Below are 18,728 nucleotides of genomic sequence, written 5' to 3' on the forward strand. Positions count from 1 at the left end.
GATACCTTCTGTATCGTGTGTTGTTGTAGCTGAGCTGATTTGATGAACAATGTGATGAGTACTCATGCCTGAGACCGGAAGGCTCGTATGACATCCCACAACTAATGCCTAGGCTTTAGCTCAGAGGAATAATGTAGTCTTGTGTCACACAGACAAGCCTGGTTTGATACCCGGTCAGCCCCATTGACAGTCTAGAAGTGTGATATATTCCATGCGACCTTTCAGTGCAATGCCCTATGGGTCACAGTCACTACACGCTTTATGACTCTGGTTCAATGCCCTGCTGTGTAGTGCTGCTTTACTATGTATGCTATGCTGTGTTGTGCAGTGCTATGCATTACCGTACTACTAATGCTGACCCTGTAAAACAGCACATTTCACTGCACCTATCTGGTGTATGTGACAATAAAACATCTGTGATCTGAACTATGCTGTGCTGTGCTATGCTGTGCTAAGCTTTGCTATCAGGGCATAAAATGTAATTTTTGGTCCACCAACCACTGTGGTAGGTAGTTTTAAAAATCTACAAGCCACTCAGATTTTTTACCAACCAAAATATTTTTCCCCTGCTAAAATTACACCAACAAAACACACAGAAAATCATATGAGCATGCGTTGTAATGTTTCTAAAACGAGAAATGTATTACTAGTAAGAAGTAATGTGGTATATTATTTCAGAATTTTTTTTGTGACCTGTGTCTTTTAACCAAAGTATCACAGATGATACAAAAAGTTTCAAGGTTACCATGGCAGCGTGTCTGGAGTCATGTTTGTGTCTGTGAGATTGAGTTTGACTAGTAGAAGCGTTGTCTTCTTTTATCTAACAGTTGAAACTCAAACATCGAAAAAACGACCTAGCTTGTGAACAAGACCATGTAAATATCCAAGAAATACAAGGACAAAGTCTCACTTCAGTAAACTTTAGTTTCACGTAAATTAGACCAACTTGTATGCCTGTGTGCAGCGCTTCTAAAAATAAATCTTTCACTTAGCTCTTCACGTGTGCACAGCCCCCAGCCAGGCAGTGTTGCAGCACAAGATAAACTATATCGGATTTGTAGTTCTTTGACTTTAAGCGATTAATTTAGCAGCTATAAAACAAAACTGCAGCAACTGCAGCATTTATTTTACTGTAAATGTGATCATGCTTTATATTCACAAATGCGAGTGAAATGCTTGCACTGTGGAGCCCTGGCCACTCGCCAACATGGCTGGTGAAATGAACGTCTTACCCACCGATGCCAAAATCTAGCCGGATTTGGCAGGTGTTGGGTGTTCATTTTAGGCCCTGTTTGCTATGCTGTGCTGTGCTAAGCTGTGCTAAGCTTTGCTATGCTGTGCTGTGCATGGCTTACCTCCATCAGGCCGGTGGTGGGGGAGCTCCAGATCTGGATGTGGGGGTTGTGGATGCTGAGGGGGGTGGAGGCGTCCTGGGGGATGTTGACGGTGAAGTGCTTCATGTTGACGGATAGTCCGCCGCCTTGCCTGAGGAAAACATACTCTGCCGTCTCCGCCCCGCCGCTCACAGCCGTACTCAACTGGTACAGCCCAAGACCCAGCGCTGGTACCTGAGCTACGAAGGACAACTGCCCGGGAGAGAAAACACCAATACATGAGATAAAGTGAAAAGAAAGCATAAACAGAAAACGTCTCTGTTTCACCACAACATTTTAATACATTGGTAATCAATCTCTATTCCAAACTAAAAAGACCACAGCTTTGGGTTTCTGCATCCATTCACAGACTTGTCTGATACTGCCAGACACTACCTGCCTGATACTGCCTGACACTACCTGCCTGATACTGCCTGACACTACCTGCCTGATACTGCCTGACACTACCTGCCTGATACTGCCAGACACTACCTGCCTGATACTGCCTGACACTACCTGCCTGATACTGCCTGACACTACCTGATACTCCCTGACACTACCTGCCTGATACTACCTGATACTGCCTGACACTCCCTGACACTACCTGCCTGATACTACCTGATACTGCCTGACACTACCTGCCTGACACTACCTGCCTGATACTGCCAGACACTACCTGCCTGATACTGCCTGACACTACCTGCCTGATACTGCCTGACACTACCTGCCTGATACTGCCTGACACTACCTGCCTGATACTGCCTGACACTACCTGCCTGATACTGCCAGACACTACCTGCCTGATACTGCCTGACACTACCTGCCTGATACTGCCTGACACTACCTGCCTGATACTGCCTGACACTACCTGCCTGATACTGCCTGACACTACCTGCCTGATACTGCCAGACACTACCTGCCTGATACTGCCTGACACTACCTGCCTGATACTGCCTGACACTACCTGCCTGATACTGCCTGACACTACCTGCCTGATACTGCCAGACACTACCTGCCTGATACTGCCTGACACTACCTGCCTGATACTGCCTGACACTACCTGCCTGATACTGCCAGACACTACCTGCCTGATACTGCCTGACACTACCTGCCTGATACTGCCTGACACTACCTGCCTGATACTGCCAGACACTACCTGCCTGATACTGCCTGACACTACTTGATACTACCTGCCTAATACTCCCTGACACTACTTGATACTACTTGCCTGATACTCCCTGACACTACTTTATACTACCTGCCTAATACTCCCTGACACTACTTGATACTACCTGCCTGATACTCCCTGACACTACTTGACACTACCTGCCTGATACTCCCTGACACTACTTGACACTACCTGCCTGATACTCCCTGACACTACCTGATACTACCATCCTGATACTGCCTGACACTACCTGACACTGCCTGACACTACCTGCCTGATACTGCCTGACACTACCTGATACTCCCTGACACTACCTGCCTGATACTACCTGATACTGCCTGACACTCCCTGACACTACCTGCCTGATACTACCTGATACTGCCTGACACTACCTGCCTGACACTACCTGCCTGACACTACCTGATACTGCCTGATACTACCTGATACTGCCTGACACTACCTGCCTGATACTCCCTGACTCTACTTGATACTACCTGCCTGATACTCCCTGACACTACTTGAAACTACCTGCCTGATACTCCCTGACACTACCTTCCTGATACTGCCTGACACTACCTGCCTGACACTACCTGCCTGACACTACCTGATACTGCCTTACACTACCTGCCTGATACTACCTGATACTACCTGATACTGCCTGACACTACCTGCCTGATACTCCCTGACGCTACTTGATACTACCTGCCTGATACTCCATGACACTACCTGATACTACCTCCCTGATACTGCCTGCCTGACACTACCTGCATGACACTACCTGATACTGCCTGACACTACCTGCCTGATACTGCCTGATACTGCCCGATACTGCCTGATACTACCTGATACTGCCTGATACTACCTGATACTGCCTGATACTACCTGATACTACCTTCCTGATACTGCCTGCCTGACACTACCTGCCTGATACTGCCTGACACTACCTGCCTGACACTACCTGATACTACCTTCTTGATACTGCCTGACACTACCTGATACTACCTGCCTGACACTACCTGATACTACCTTCCTGATACTTCCTGACACTACCTGCCTGATACTACCTGACACTGCCTGATACTACCTGATACTACCCGATACTGCCTGATACTGACTGACACTGTCTGATACTGCCTGATACTACCTGATACTGACTGATACTACCTGATACTACCTTCCTGATACTGCCTGCCTGACACTGCCTGACACTACCTGCCTGATACTGCCTGACACTACCTGCCTGACACTACCTGATACTACCTTCTTGATACTGCCTGACACTACCTGATACTACCTGCCTGACACTACCTGATACTACCTTGCTGATACTGCCTGACACTACCTGCCTGACACTGCCTGACACTACCTGATACTGCCTGACACTACCTGACACTAGCTGATACTGCCTGAAACTACCTGATGCTACCCGATACTGCCTGATACTGCCTGACACTACCTGATACTGCCTGACACTACCTGCCTGATACTACCTGACACTGCCTGATACTACCTGATACTACCCGATACTGCCTGATACTGACTGACACTGTCTGATACTGCCTGATACTACCTGATACTGACTGATACTGCCACACTACCTGCCTGACACTGCCTGACACTGCCTGACACTACCTGATACTGCCTGATACTGACTGATACTGCCTGACACTACCTGCCTAATACTGACTGATACTGCCCGATACTGACTGATACTACCTGATACTGCCTGATATGGACTGATACTACCTGATACTGCCCGATACTACCTGATACTAATGTTGAACAGTATACTGATACCACGTTAATATCACAATGCCAAAACGTAATGATACTTATGATACTAACATTTTAGAATACCGTAGTACAGTTTCATATGATACTACCAACTTTTTCAGCCCTACCGATCTAAAGAACCTGCTGGCGCCTGTTATAAAATATTTATAAAGTCGGTTTGGTTTATAAATTCAGTTGAATTGAAGCATCAGCTACTAGTCTCTTGAATTCGCAGGTCCAATCATATCCACTTCACTTTCATGCACATATCACATGTGTCAGCTGTAATCATCCAGCCTCATCCCCTACCAGCCCTCACTCACCTGCTTCTCTCTGCGTCCCCTGCCAGGCCTCACTCACCTGCTTCTCTCTGCGTCCCCTGCCAGCACTCACTCCCCTGCTTCTCTCGACGTCCCCTACCAGCCCTCATGCACCTGCTTCTCTCTGCGTCCCATGCCAGCTCTCACTCACCTGCTTCTCTCTGCGTCCCCTGCCAGCCCTCACTCACCTGCTTCTCTCTGCGTCCCCTGCCAGCACTCACTCCCCTGCTTCTCTCGACGTCCCCTACCAGCCCTCATGCACCTGCTTCTCTCTGCGTCCCATGCCAGCTCTCACTCACCTGCTTCTCTCTGCGTCCCCTGCCAGCCCTCACTCACCTGCTTCTCTATGCGTCCCCTGCCAGTCCTCACTCACCTGCATCTCCTACCAGTCCTCACTCACCTGCATCTCCTACCAGTCCTCACTCACCTGCTTCTCTCTGCATCTCCTACCAGTCCTCACTCACCTGCTTCTCTCTGCATCTCCTACCAGTCCTCACTCACCTGCTTCTCTCTGCATCTCCTACCAGTCCTCACTCACCTGCTTCTCTCTGCATCTCCTACCAGTCCTCAATCACGTGCTTCTCTCTGCATCTCCTACCAGTTCTCACTCACCTGCTTCTCTCCATCTGCTCTTCATGCTCTTCATCAGTTTTAAAAATATATAATTTAGCCGTGATAGCGAGCATGGATGCAAACCCAGATCCTGATGAGTCTTTTTACATTTGTACACTTGTTAAATTGGAGCAGCGTGCAAAGTGAGCAATGTTGTTGATACATTGTTACAACCAAGAGCACTGACTAGTCTGAGTAGACTTTGCAAGTTCACTGCCATGCAGCCTTTGAGTGTCAGGCATGCTTGCAGCTTTACAACAAAGAAAACAGCTTGTCTCTAGCCTAAACAGTTAAAACAATATGACCATGTTTTTTATTTTATTTATTTTTTAACTAGGCAAGTCATTTAAGAACAAATTCTTATTTACAACGACGGCCAACCAAAAGGCATCTTGCGGGGACGGGGGCTGGGATTCAAAATATAAATATATTAAATAAAAATATAGGACAAAACACACATCACGACAAGAGAGACAACGCTACATAAAGAGAGACCTAAGACAACAACATAGCATGGCAGCAACACATGACAACACAGCATGGCAGCAACACAACATGACAACAACATGGTAGCAACACAACATGGTAGCAGCACTAAACAGGGTACATACATTATTGGGCACAGACAACAGCACAAAGGGCATGAAGGTAGACCGTGGTATCCCAATGATAGTCGGCATCGTGATACTTGGCCTGGTATCATATCGTTTGTAAATGTTGGTATCGTGACAAGCCTACCTGATACACTTGATAATACCTGATACTGCGTGATAATACCTGATACTGCGTGATAATACCTGATACTGCGTGATAATACCTGATAACGCTTGATAATACCTGATAATACCTGCCTTACTACCTGATACTGCCAGATATTGTCAGAAACTGCCTGATATTACCTGATACTGCTTGAAAAGGCTTGATACTACCTGAAACTGCCTGATACTTACTGCCTGATATGACCTGATACTGCATGATACTGCCTGCCTTACTACTTGATACTGCCAGATACTGCCTGATAATGCATGTCACTACCTGATTCTGCCTGATATTACCTGAAACTGCCTAGCTTACTACCTGATACTGCCTGCCTTACTACCTGATACTGCCAGATACTGCATGATAATACCTGATATTACCTGATATTGCGTGATAATACCTGATACTGCCTGCCTGACATTACCTGATACTGCTTGACACTACCTAATACTACCTGATACTGCCTGATATTGCCTGATACTACCTTATACTGCCTGATATGACCTGATACTGTGTGATAATACCTGATACAGCCTGCCTTACTACCTGATACTGCCAGATACTGCCTGATACTGCAAGATACTACCTGATTCTGCCTGATATTACCTGATACTGCTTGATACTACCTGATACTAGGCGATAATACCTGATACTGCCTGCCTGACATTACCTGATACTGTCAGATACTGCCTGATACTGCTTTATACGGCTTGATACTACCTGAAACTGCATGATACTGCCTGATATGACCTGATACTGCCTGCCTTACTACCTGATACTGCCAGATAATACCTGATACTGCCTGATATTAGCTGATACTGCTTGATACTACCTGATACTGCGTGTTAATACTTGATACTGCCTGCCTGACATTACCTGATACTGCCTGATATTACCTGATACTGCCTGACATTACCTGATACTGCCTGACATTACCTGATACTGCCTGACATTACCTGATACTGCCTGACATTACCTGATACTGCCTGACATTACCTGATACTGCCTGATATTACCTGATACTGCCTGACATTACCTGATACTGCCTGATATTACCTGATACTACCTGATACTGCCTAACATTACCTGATACTGCCTGACATTACCTGATACTGCCTGATATTACCTGATACTGCCTGATACTACCTGATACTGCCTGACATTACCTGATACTGCCTGACATTACCTGATACTGCCTGACATTACCTGATACTGCCTGACATTACCTGATACTGCCTGATATTACCTGATACTGCCTGATATTACCTGATACTGCCTGATACTACCTTATACTGCCTGATATGACCTGATACTGTGTGATAATACCTGATACAGCCTGCCTTACTACCTGATACTGCCAGATACTGCCTGATACTGCAAGATACTACCTGATTCTGCCTGATATTACCTGATACTGCTTGATACTACCTGATACTAGGTGATAATACCTGATACTGCCTGCCTGACATTACCTGATACTGTCAGATACTGCCTCATACTGCTTTATACGGCTTGATACTACCTGAAACTGCATGATACTGCCTGATATTGCCTGATATTACCTGATACTGCCTGATATTACCTGATACTGCCTGATATTACCTGATACTGCCTGACATTACCTGATACTGCCTGATACTACCTGATACTGCCTGATATTACCTGATACTGCCTGACATTACCTGATACTGCCTGATATTACCTGATACTGCCTGATATTACCTGATACTGCCTGATATTACCTGATACTGCCTGATATTACCTGATACTGCCTGACATTACCTGATACTGCCTGATATTACCTGATACTGCCTGACATTACCTGATACTGCCTGATATTACCTGATACTGCCTGATATTACATGATACTGCCTGATACTGCCTGATACTACCTGATACTGCCTGATATTACATGATACTGCCTGATACTGCCTGATACTACCTGATACTGCCTGATATTACCTGATACTGCCTGACATTACCTGATACTGCCTGATACTACATGATACTGCCTGATACTACCTGATACTGCCTGATACTACCTGATACTGCCTGACATTACCTGATACTGCCTGAATATTACCTGATACTGCCTGATATTACCTGATACTGCCTGACATTACCTGACACTGCCTAATATTACCTGATACTGCCTGATGTTACCTGATACTGCCTGATATTACCTGATACTGCCTGAAATTACCTGATACTGCCTGATATTACCTGATACTGCCTGATATTACCTGATACTGCCTGACATTACCTGATACTGCCTGATATTACCTGATACTGCCTGACATTACCTGATACTGCCTGATATTACCTGATACTGCCTGATACTACGTGATACTGCCTGATATTACCTGATACTGCCTGATATTACCTGATACTGCCTGACATTACCTGATACTGCCTGATATTACCTGATACTGCCTGATACTATGTGATACTGCCTGATATTACCATTACTCATATTATCATTCATGAATGTATCTGAATTTGAAGCTTAATAATAAACTATTGATGAAGGGAATTAACCTGGATAAATAAAGGATATACAAAAAATAATAGATAACAAAACAATGTAACAGACACTCATACCTGGAAGGCCTCTGTGGAAGCTGTGGTGGAGTCATCCCAGACCGCGCTAACCTGAGCGGGGACAGGGTGACCGTGGTCTGTGATCACACACACGTGGGGCGTGTTCACGTACACGGTCACCACTGACGTGCGGTCCTGCTCCGTGGGGTTGTAGACGACCACAGACCTGGGGGAAAAAGATCTGTTGGTACAAGCTGCTAATGTTTTGATCTGATAAGTCTGAAAGTACAGACACATATCCAGACAAAACTGTTCAACCTGACCAGACTATAACTTCCTATACTTTTCTAAGACATATTTGGAATGTGGGGTCATAAGGGACCATAATATCAGCCAGAATGTTGTGAGGGAAAAGGGAGTAATATTTTTACAGTGACATACCTAGGCTGTGAGCTGATTTTCAGAATGTTTTTTTGAGGCAGGCCATCTTGAGAAGGCTGGATGTCATCCTGAGAGAAATTTGCATGAGATTGAGTTGATTTGCAAAATAACACATCTGGTGTAGCTACATCAACACACAGTCCACAGACTATTTTCAATTCTTTGAGACACATTTGAAAAATGTATTTAATTTTGTTGTTGTGGTATTGGCTGCCGCTTTTGGGAATTGAGAAGCTATTTAAGCGTCTAAGGCTCATTCACTTCCCAATACAAATTTCATTAGGTTGGGGTGAGTGAGATTCATATCAAGCATATTTTCAGCTGCTGTAGCAAAACAACGAAGTGGAAGAGGTTACATTTCTCTGAAAATTGATGTTGACTTCCTGCCGGGGCAATTTGCATATTAAAATCCTGATGTTGTGCCTGCTTGAGGGATTTTGTCGAAGGTAGAGTATGGTAAATAAACACTTCAAAAGGTAGTTACTGCATGCACTTCACTCCCTGTACCACCACCCTTTGAAAATCACTCTACTAATCTGAAAATGTTGCTATGCACAACCAACACCCTTGTTTCAACACCAAAATTAAAACACCAATGCTATTTTTACTCACCATTTGAAGAAAGGCTTTTGACGGATTGTGACTGTATGCACTTTTGTCCTTTAACACCAGCCAGTGAGCGGAGTTGACAATCACTTGGTTCAAATTCAAAATGGAATGAAACAACCTGAGAAGAGATAATTGTTTTTCGTAAATGCCCAGAGAAAAGCAGTCAAAGCTCAGAGTCAAATAGTGTTTCACTTTCATTCAACCAATGTCTACGTCCCAACACTGAATACAGTATAATCACTAAACCATGTCAGTGCAATCCCTTTAACTCGTGATTAATCAGTGTGTCCATGTCTACACTGCATCTCTCCCAATCAAATAAGACGATGAAAACAAATAAAAGTCATAAACCAGAGTGACACCTGGTACCGTAGTCGATCACTACCATGTCCTTGCCGGTGCCTGTGATGGCATCATGATGCTGGAACAGGCCCAGGTTCCTCCTGGCTTCAGTGAGCAGTCTGTTGTTCTCCACAGCTGGGAAATCATTCAGCTTCCCAAACCTCTGAATATTAGCCAGGGTCAGGGAGTAAAGGATCTCAGCTGCCCTGAAGGACAGACAAAGGGAAGAGTTATTTTCTTCACATGAGTTTTCCTTTCCATGGCACCAAGACAAAGACAGACATGGGTTGTGTCTGAAATGTTTTAAACGGTGAGATGCCATGTCATTTGTATCTGAATTTGACCAATAATAAAAAATAAAAAATACTGTTGCAAAACATTGTGCAGACCGGAACACAACCCATGTTCACTAATTGACAAATAGTTGTTGATATAGGGGTTCATCACGGACCAAGAGATAAGTAGAGTACTCCAAATTGACTACAGTTGGAAATCTCCAGTATTTGTTTGCAATCAGAGTCTCAGCTTGTGTTATTGAACCCATTTAACCCCCGAGCTACAGCAATGAAAAATGAGCTGCTCGGCTCACAAAATAGAGATTTTCTCATTATCCCTAAAGTATCAAGGAAAACAGCTGGCAGATGAGGCTTTTCTTAAATTGCTCCAGCCTAACTGTTAGTTGCTATCAGGGAATCAGAGACAACCAGTGTTTCAGCCCAGTGGAAGCCCTGCCACTTGTTTATAGAGCTGAGGGATGGAACTGAGAGAATCAATGTAAGCACTCTTAAAGTCATAGGCCAGTTTTTTGCTGCTGTGTAACTTGTTTACTGTTTTTTTCTCTCGATATTTGATTGTGCAGCTTGATCACCGTACTATGTCCTATGTGTCTAACTGTGTCCATCTAGATTGTTCTAGATTGACAATGGCAGAGCAACACCTCTTGTTTGTGGTAGATCTCTAAGAAAATCATGTTTTAACACGAAAACCAAAATATTTGATCAATCTAAGGACAATCATGTACCTATCTCTAAGTATTTGAACAAGAACAGGACTGGGGAGCCCTAGGATTTCAATGCACTGACTGCATCTTGAGAGCTTGTCACATAAAACAATAGACTGAGGCGACTGACTCAAACATACCATGTAAAAAGCCAATAGTGCTGCCTCCTTTCACAGAGAAATACATATTTACAGAACAAGACAATGACTTTGAAAGGAACAACTCTTCAAGAGATTTGAGGAGGAGAGCAGGCAGACCTACATCTATACACATACTGTGCACAGTCTTGTTTGCAGCTTGAAAGCAGTCACCGGTTGAGTACTAAGACTAATTTAACGACTTTGTTGTGATTACCCATTTCCCTTCCTAAATTTAGACACCATCAAATGCAAATACAGTCATGTGTTTGAAGACAATGCACGAATCCATCCATACAGTATCTGTTGGTATACTGAATCTAACATAAACTCCTTTCTGTTATGAAGTTCAAGCATAACAATAGACGCTTAGACAATCTTGAGACCTCAGCAGGACAGAACAGATTCAAAGTTCAAATGGACTTAATCTCTTTCTCTGCTGAAACTTTTCTCACTTGGTATTTCCCTGCTGGAACTTTTCTCACTTGGTATTTCTCTGCTCTGGGCAATGGTGTGTGAGATGCTATGTGTATGTGGGGGGTCTGGAGGTTGGTCTGTAATGAGGGCTTTGTCTGTGGGGGCTCACAGGGAGATAGACAGTCTGTGGTGGAGAGGGAGAGACCCCAGTGTTGAGGCCCCAGAACCCTGCCTGTGCTGCTGGTTAAAGGCTTTGTAGACAGTGGGACCTGGGGCAGGAGAGGAGACACTCATTACTGCTCTACTACTGAGTCTGATCAAACATAATGGTGCACACACACACACACGCAGACAGACAGACAGACAGACCTCTTATCCACAGTCATCTCTGTGTGCTTAGTTCCTGCACTGACCACCTTGACTGTCTCACACCAGGGATCCAGTAAGATTATGCCTTTATCTGAACAGTCAAAACAAAGGAAATCAATACCTGCTGAGAATACAGGTGTAAACACCGTGACTGAGGGTCTTTACCCCGTATCAGTAGAGAGTAGCAAAACTTTTGGCCAGAAGTTTGGGTACCTGGTACTTTTATTTGTAGAAGAAACACTTGACTAGAAGATACCAGGAAGACTAGCGGTTGCCAAGGTGTCAGTTCACGGGGATCCAAATAAAGAATACTGTAACCCAATCAAAGACATGATGAAACTAATCCACTGTGCATTAAACAGATAATTGTTATTTTTACATTTGAAGCAACTGAGATAGACCATAAATTAACCTTGAATAATAACCACATCTCCAACTGGGCCTGATTAGAAAGTCTTGATTAAAATAATATGATTGTTATAAACTTTAATTTACATTTTTTATTAAATGTTTCTCATCAACTACTCTTGCGTATTGATGAATGTTGAAGTATCGATCCAATAAAATATTCAAGTTTGGTCTTCTCACTCCAAAGTGTTTTAGACAGTTGATGAAGAAAGAAATGAAAGCCAATCTAATGGTCCACCATCTAATAACCTCAAACACTGACCAGACAGACTTGACTTTAATGCCTTTTAAGTTAGCACTAGCCTTTATCCTTCAGTCACGGGAGAGAGAAGATCTCCCCTGGGTCATTGCCTTTGATCCAGTCTGTTTCTTTCTTTAGTAAAGGTTTCTGTAGCAAGTTATTGTTTATGTGGTGGGGGAGGTAGCCCCATGCACAACCCCCAACCTGCAGGGCCAGAGACTGCTTGGTCTGCCTCCTACCCTTCAACCTGTCTGGCTTGGTTGCACCTGCTGGGGGTTTAACCCCCTCCGGCAAGGTGACAGTAGTATTGGGGGGAAAAAATGTTAGTTACATATCGCCACATTATTTTGGACTATATTTTATCGATACTTTGACTCCAAGTATCGATTTGTAAGATAGTGTTAGCTAGGTAGCGTTAGCTAGGGCTAGTCGGCTGTACCCGTGCCAAAACGCAGCTATTTTTTCATCCTACAGCTTGTTCTTCTACACACAAAAAATGAAGCAATTAAAGCAATTGTTAATTTACATTTGCATTTGTTTCATTCACTCATTAGCATATACAGTGCTTTCAGAATGTAATCACAACCCATTACTTTTCCCACATTTTGTTGTTACAAAGTGGGATTATAATGGATTTAATTATTATTATTATTTTTTAAATACAACAATCTATACAATCCTGTGTAATGTCATATTGGAAGAAAAATGTCACTTTTTTTTTATGAAAGGAAAATATATTTTTATTAGATAAGTATTCATCCCCCTGAGTCAATACATGTTAGAATCACCTTTATCGGCAATTACAGCTGTGAGTCTTTCTGGGTAAGTCTCTAAGAGTTTTGCAAACCTATATTGTACAATATTTGCACATTATTATGAAAAAAATATTCAACCTCAGTCAAGTTGGTTGTTGGTCATTGCTAGACAGCCATTTTCAAGTCTTGCTATAGATTTTCAAGCCGAATTTAAGTCAAAACTGTAACTAGGCTACTCAAGAACAATCAATGTGTTCTTGGTAAGTAACTCAAGTGTATATTTGGCCTTGTGTTTTAGGTTATTGTCCTACTTAAAGGTGAATTTGTCTCCCAGTGCCTGTGCTTAGCTCTATTCCTTTTTCTTTTCATCCTAAAAAACTCCATAGTCCTTGCTGATGACAAGCATACTCATAACATGATGCAGCCACCAACATGCTTGATAATATGAAGAGTGGTACTCAGTGATGTGTTGTGGTGGAATTGCCATAAAAAAGGGATTGAATACTTATTGACTCGAGACATTTCAGCTTTTCATGTTTAATTAATTACAAAAAAATAATAATTTAAAAACATAATTCCACTTTGACATCGTGGGGTATGTCGAGATCAGTGACACAGCATCAACATGTAATCAATTTTAAATTCAGGCCGTAACACAACAAAATGTGGAAAGCGTTCCACATGGATGCTGGCCCATGTTCCATGTTAGCTCCATTGCTTCACACAGTTGTGTCAAGTTGGCTGGATTTCCTTTGGGTGGTGGATCACTCTTGATAGACACAGGAAACTGTGAAAAACCCAGCAGCTTTGCAGTTCTTGACGCACACAAACCGGTGTGCCTAGCACCTACTACCATACCCCATTCAAAGGCACTTAAATATTTTGGCTTGCTCATTCACCCTCTGAATGGCACATACACAATCCATGTCTAAATTGTCTCAAGGCTTAAACATCCTTCTTTAACCTGTCTCCTCTTTTTCATCTACACTGATTTATGACATTTACATAAGTATTCAGACCCTTTACTCTGTACTTGGTTGAAACACCTTTGGCAGTGATTACAGCCTCAAGTCTTCTTGGGTATGACGCCACAAGTTTGGCACACCTGTATTTGGGGAGTTTCTCCCATTCTTCTCTACAGATCCTCTCAAGCTCTGTCAGGTAGGATGGGGAGCATCGCTGCAGAGTTGCAAAGAAAAAGCCATATCTCAGACTGGCCAATAAAAAGAAAAGATGAAGATGGGCAAAAGAACACAGACACTGGACAGAGGAACTCTGGCTAGAAGGCCAGCATCCTGGAGTCACTTCTTCACTGTTGACGTTGAGACTGGTATTTTGCGGGTACTATTTAATGAAGCTGCCTGTTAATGTACTTGTCCTCTTGCTCAGTTGTGCACCGGAGCCTCCCACTTTCTATTCTGGTTAGAGCCAGTCTGCGCTGTTCTGTGAAGGGAGTAGTACCCAGCGTTATACGAGATCTTCAGTTTCCTGGCAATTTGTCGCATGGAATAGCCTTAATTTCTCAGAACAAGAATAGACTGACGAGTTTCAGAAGAAAGTTCTTTGTTTCTGGACAATTTGAGCCTGTAATTGAACCCACAAATGCTGACGCTCCAGATACTCAACTTGTCTAAAGAAGGCCAGTTTTATTGATTCTTTAATCAGAACAGTTTTCAGCTGTGCTAACATAATTGCAAAAGGGTTTTCTAATGATCAATTAGCCTTTTAAAATTATAAACTTGGATTAGCTAACACAAAGTGCCATTGGAACAAAGGAGTGATAGTTGCTGATAATGGGCAACATTAACAATTTCTACACTGTATATCTGATCTATTTTATTTTATGACTTCAATACAAAAACTTGGAGGCTCGTGGATCTCACTCCCTTCCATAGACTTAAACAGTAATTATGACAACTTCCGGAGGACGTTCTCCAGGCCTATCAGAGCTCTTGCAGCATGAACTGACATGTTGTCCACCCAATCAAAGGATCATAGAATGAATCTAGTACTGAAAGCATATGCTACAGCTAGCCATCACTGCAGTGCATAAAATGGGGTGAGTAGTTGACTCAAAGAGAGAGAAAGACAATAGTTGAACAGTTTTGAACAAATTATTTTATTCAAAAATTAAGGAGAAGCACGCGCGAGAGAGAGAGAGCTAGCTATATTTCGTATTGTTTTCACTTTCACTTATTTACCTAGCAAATGCAGCTAGAGAGTTTAGCCTACTCCAACAGAGAGATATTTAATGTTACCTAGCTGGCTATGGCTATCCAACACTGGAACTATTCCAAGTCAAGGTAAGCTCTTGGTATGATGAATTTATTGCCACCGGGGCCCACTGGTGAAACTGCTAAACTGCTTTCTAACAGTACACTGTACAGCATGATTGTAGCGGGGTTACGAGCACTTTAGTTCGGGTAGCTATGTTGACTTGACGTTAACTAATATGGTTACCACGATGTAGGCTGTGTGTAGCGGTTAGTGTTTATGATATGAAGATTTGGCTTGGAAAGGTTTTTTGCCTGGTTACAGACAACTGATGTGTTGTGCACTGAAGTCCACAAGCGAAATGAAAAGTTGAGAGGAGGAGAACGCGTAGATGCGAGAAGGAATTATCCAACGATCAAAAGGATTATGCTGTTTGAATGTGGCTGCTATGAACTGTCTTTGCGTATGATCAGGGGTGTATTCATTCCGTTGATTCTGTTGTTTTTTTAACATCTTAAATGGAAGCAAATGGAACAAAACGGGGATAAACATCACTGAATTTGTCCAAAAGAAACTCTTGTTTGCAACTGTTAGACTAATGATTACACCCTAGATCAGCTAGATGCAGGTAAGATTGTGCAAGGCAGTATTGATTGTGTCAATGTCTTGTCACATTTCTCTCAACCTGTGCACCTACACTACATGGCCAAAAGTATGTAGGACCCCCGTTCAAATTTGTGAATTCGGCTATTTCAGTCACATCCATTGCTGACAGGTGTATAAAATCAAGCACACAGCTATGTAATCTTCATTGACAAACATTGGCAGTAGAATGGCCCGTACTGAAGAGCTCAGTGACTTTGAACGTGGCACCATCATAGGATGTTATTGTGTTATTGCTGTTATTGTGAAGTAAAAATGTCTAGGAGCAACAACGGCTCAGCCGTGAAGTAGTAGGCCACACAAGCTCACAGAATGGGACCGACAAGTGCTGAAGCTACCTGCCCAAATGCATTGTGCCAACTGTAAAGTTTGGTGGAGAATGAAAAATGGTCTGGGGCTGTTTGTCATAGTTCCGGCATGACGCTACAGCATACAATGATATTCTAGACAATTCTGTGCTTTCAACTTTGTGGCAACAGTTTGGGGAAGGCTCTGTCCTGTTTCAGCATGGCAGTGCCCCTGCACAAATTGAGGTCAATACAGAAAATGTTTGTCAAGATCGGGTATGGAAGAACTTGACTGGCCTGCACAGAGCCCTGACCTCAACCCCATCGAACACCATTGGAATGAGTTTGAACGCCAACTGCGAGCCAGGCCTAATCAGCTAACATCAGTGCCCAATCTCACTAATGCTCTAGCGCAGTGGTTCCCAAACTTGTTATAGTCCCGTAACCTTTCAAACATTCAACGTCCAGCTGCATACCCCTCTAGTATCAGGGTCAGCGCACTCTCAAATGTTGCCATCAATGTAAGCCTGCCACACACACACTATACAATACATTTATTAAACATAAGAATGAGTGTAAGTTTTTGTCAGAACCCAAATCGTGGGAAGTGACAAAGAGCTCTTATAGGACAGGGCACAAATAATAATATAATAATTATCAATAATTTTGCTCTTTATTCAGCCATCTTACAAATATAACTATAAAAATTGTGAATTAATGAGAAGGATGTACTTGACAGGATGCACATACTGTAACTCTACAATGTTGGGTTGTATTGGCGAGAGTCTCAGTCTTAAATCATTTTCCACACACGGTCTGTATTTAGTTTTCATGCTAGTGAGGGCCGAGAAGCCAGTCTCACATAGGTACGTGGTTGCAAAGGGCATCAGTGTCTTAACAGCGTGATTTGCCAAGGCAAGAAACTCTGAGCGCAGCCCAATCCAGAAATCTGGCAGTGGCTTCTGATTAAATTCCATTTTCACAGAACCGCTTGTTGCAATTTTGATGAGGCTCTCTTGTTAAGTGAACTGGAGGCAGGGCATGAAAGGGATAACGAATCCAGTTGTTTGTGTCATCCGTTTTGGGAAAGTACCTGCGTAATTGCGCACACAACTCACTCAGGTGCTTTGCTATATCACATTTGACATGGTTCGTAAACTTGAGTTCATTTGCACACAAAAACTCATGATGGAAAGACCTGTGTGTTGTCCTTGTTAATGCAGACAGAGAAAGAGCTCCAACTTCTTAATCAAAGCCTCTATTTTGTCCCGCACATTGAATATAGTTGTGGACAGTCCCTGTAATCCTAGATTCAGATCATTCAGGCGAGAAAAACATCACCCAGATAGGCCAGTTGTGTGAGAAACTCGTCATCATGCAAACGGTCAGACAAGTGAAAATTATGGTCAGTAAAGAACACTTTAAGCTCGTCTCTCAAAAAAAGGCAATACTTTGCCCCTTGATAACCAGCGCACTTCTGTATGTTGTAAAAGCGTTACATGGTTGCTGCCCATATCATTGCATAGTGCATAAAATACATGACAGTTCAGGGGCCTTGCTTTAACAAAGTTAACCATTTTCACGCTAGTGTCCAACACGTCTTTTGACCTGTCAGGCATTCTCTTGGCTTCTAGGTTAGACTACTGCAATGCTCTACTTTCCGGCTACCCGGATAAAGCACTAAATAAACTTCAGTTAGTGCTAAATACGGCTGCTAGAATACCGATTAGAACCAAAAAATGTGATCATATTACTCCAGTGCTAGCCTCCCTACACTGGCTTCCTGTCAAGGCAAGGGCTGATTTCAAGGTTTTACTGCTAACCTACAAAGCATTACATGGGCTTGCTCCTACCTATCTCTCTGATTTGGTCCTACCGTACATACCTACACGTACGCTACGGTCACAAGATGCAGGCCTCCTAATTGTCCCTAGAATTTCTAAGCAAACAGCTGGAGGCAGGGCTTTCTCCTATAGAGCTACATTTTTATGGAACGGTCTGCCTACCCATGTAAGAGACGCAAACTCGGTCTCAACCTTTAAGTCTTTACTGAAGACTCATCTCTTCAGTGGGTCATATGATTGAGTGTAGTCTGGCCCAGGAGTGGGAAGGTGAACGGAAAGGCTCTGGAGCAACGAACCGCCCTTGCTGTCTCTGCCTGGCGGTTCCCCTCTTTCCACTGGGATTCTCTGCCTCTAACCCTATTACAGGGGCTGAGTCACTGGCTTACTGGGGCTCTTTCATACCGTCCCTAGGAGGGGTGCGTCACTTGAGTGGCTTGAGTCACTGTTGTGATCTT

General features: G+C 43.3%; 1 protein-coding gene across 1 annotated transcript in view; it reads right to left on the reverse strand.

The window, feature by feature from the left end:
- Positions 1-18,728, reverse strand: part of LOC109892411 (alpha-mannosidase 2-like) — a 58,528-nt gene that overhangs the window by 12,488 nt on the left and 27,312 nt on the right. The window contains exons 10-14 of the mRNA XM_020484922.2: positions 9,959-10,144; positions 9,600-9,714; positions 8,988-9,055; positions 8,607-8,772; positions 1,356-1,586 (exon numbers count right to left, since the gene is read on the reverse strand). Coding sequence (XP_020340511.1) covers positions 1,356-1,586; positions 8,607-8,772; positions 8,988-9,055; positions 9,600-9,714; positions 9,959-10,144 — 766 coding nt within the window. The remainder of the gene's footprint in view (positions 1-1,355; positions 1,587-8,606; positions 8,773-8,987; positions 9,056-9,599; positions 9,715-9,958; positions 10,145-18,728) is intronic.

This window comes from Oncorhynchus kisutch, linkage group LG6, assembly GCF_002021735.2.
Source record: "Oncorhynchus kisutch isolate 150728-3 linkage group LG6, Okis_V2, whole genome shotgun sequence".
Lineage (NCBI taxonomy): Eukaryota > Metazoa > Chordata > Actinopteri > Salmoniformes > Salmonidae > Oncorhynchus > Oncorhynchus kisutch.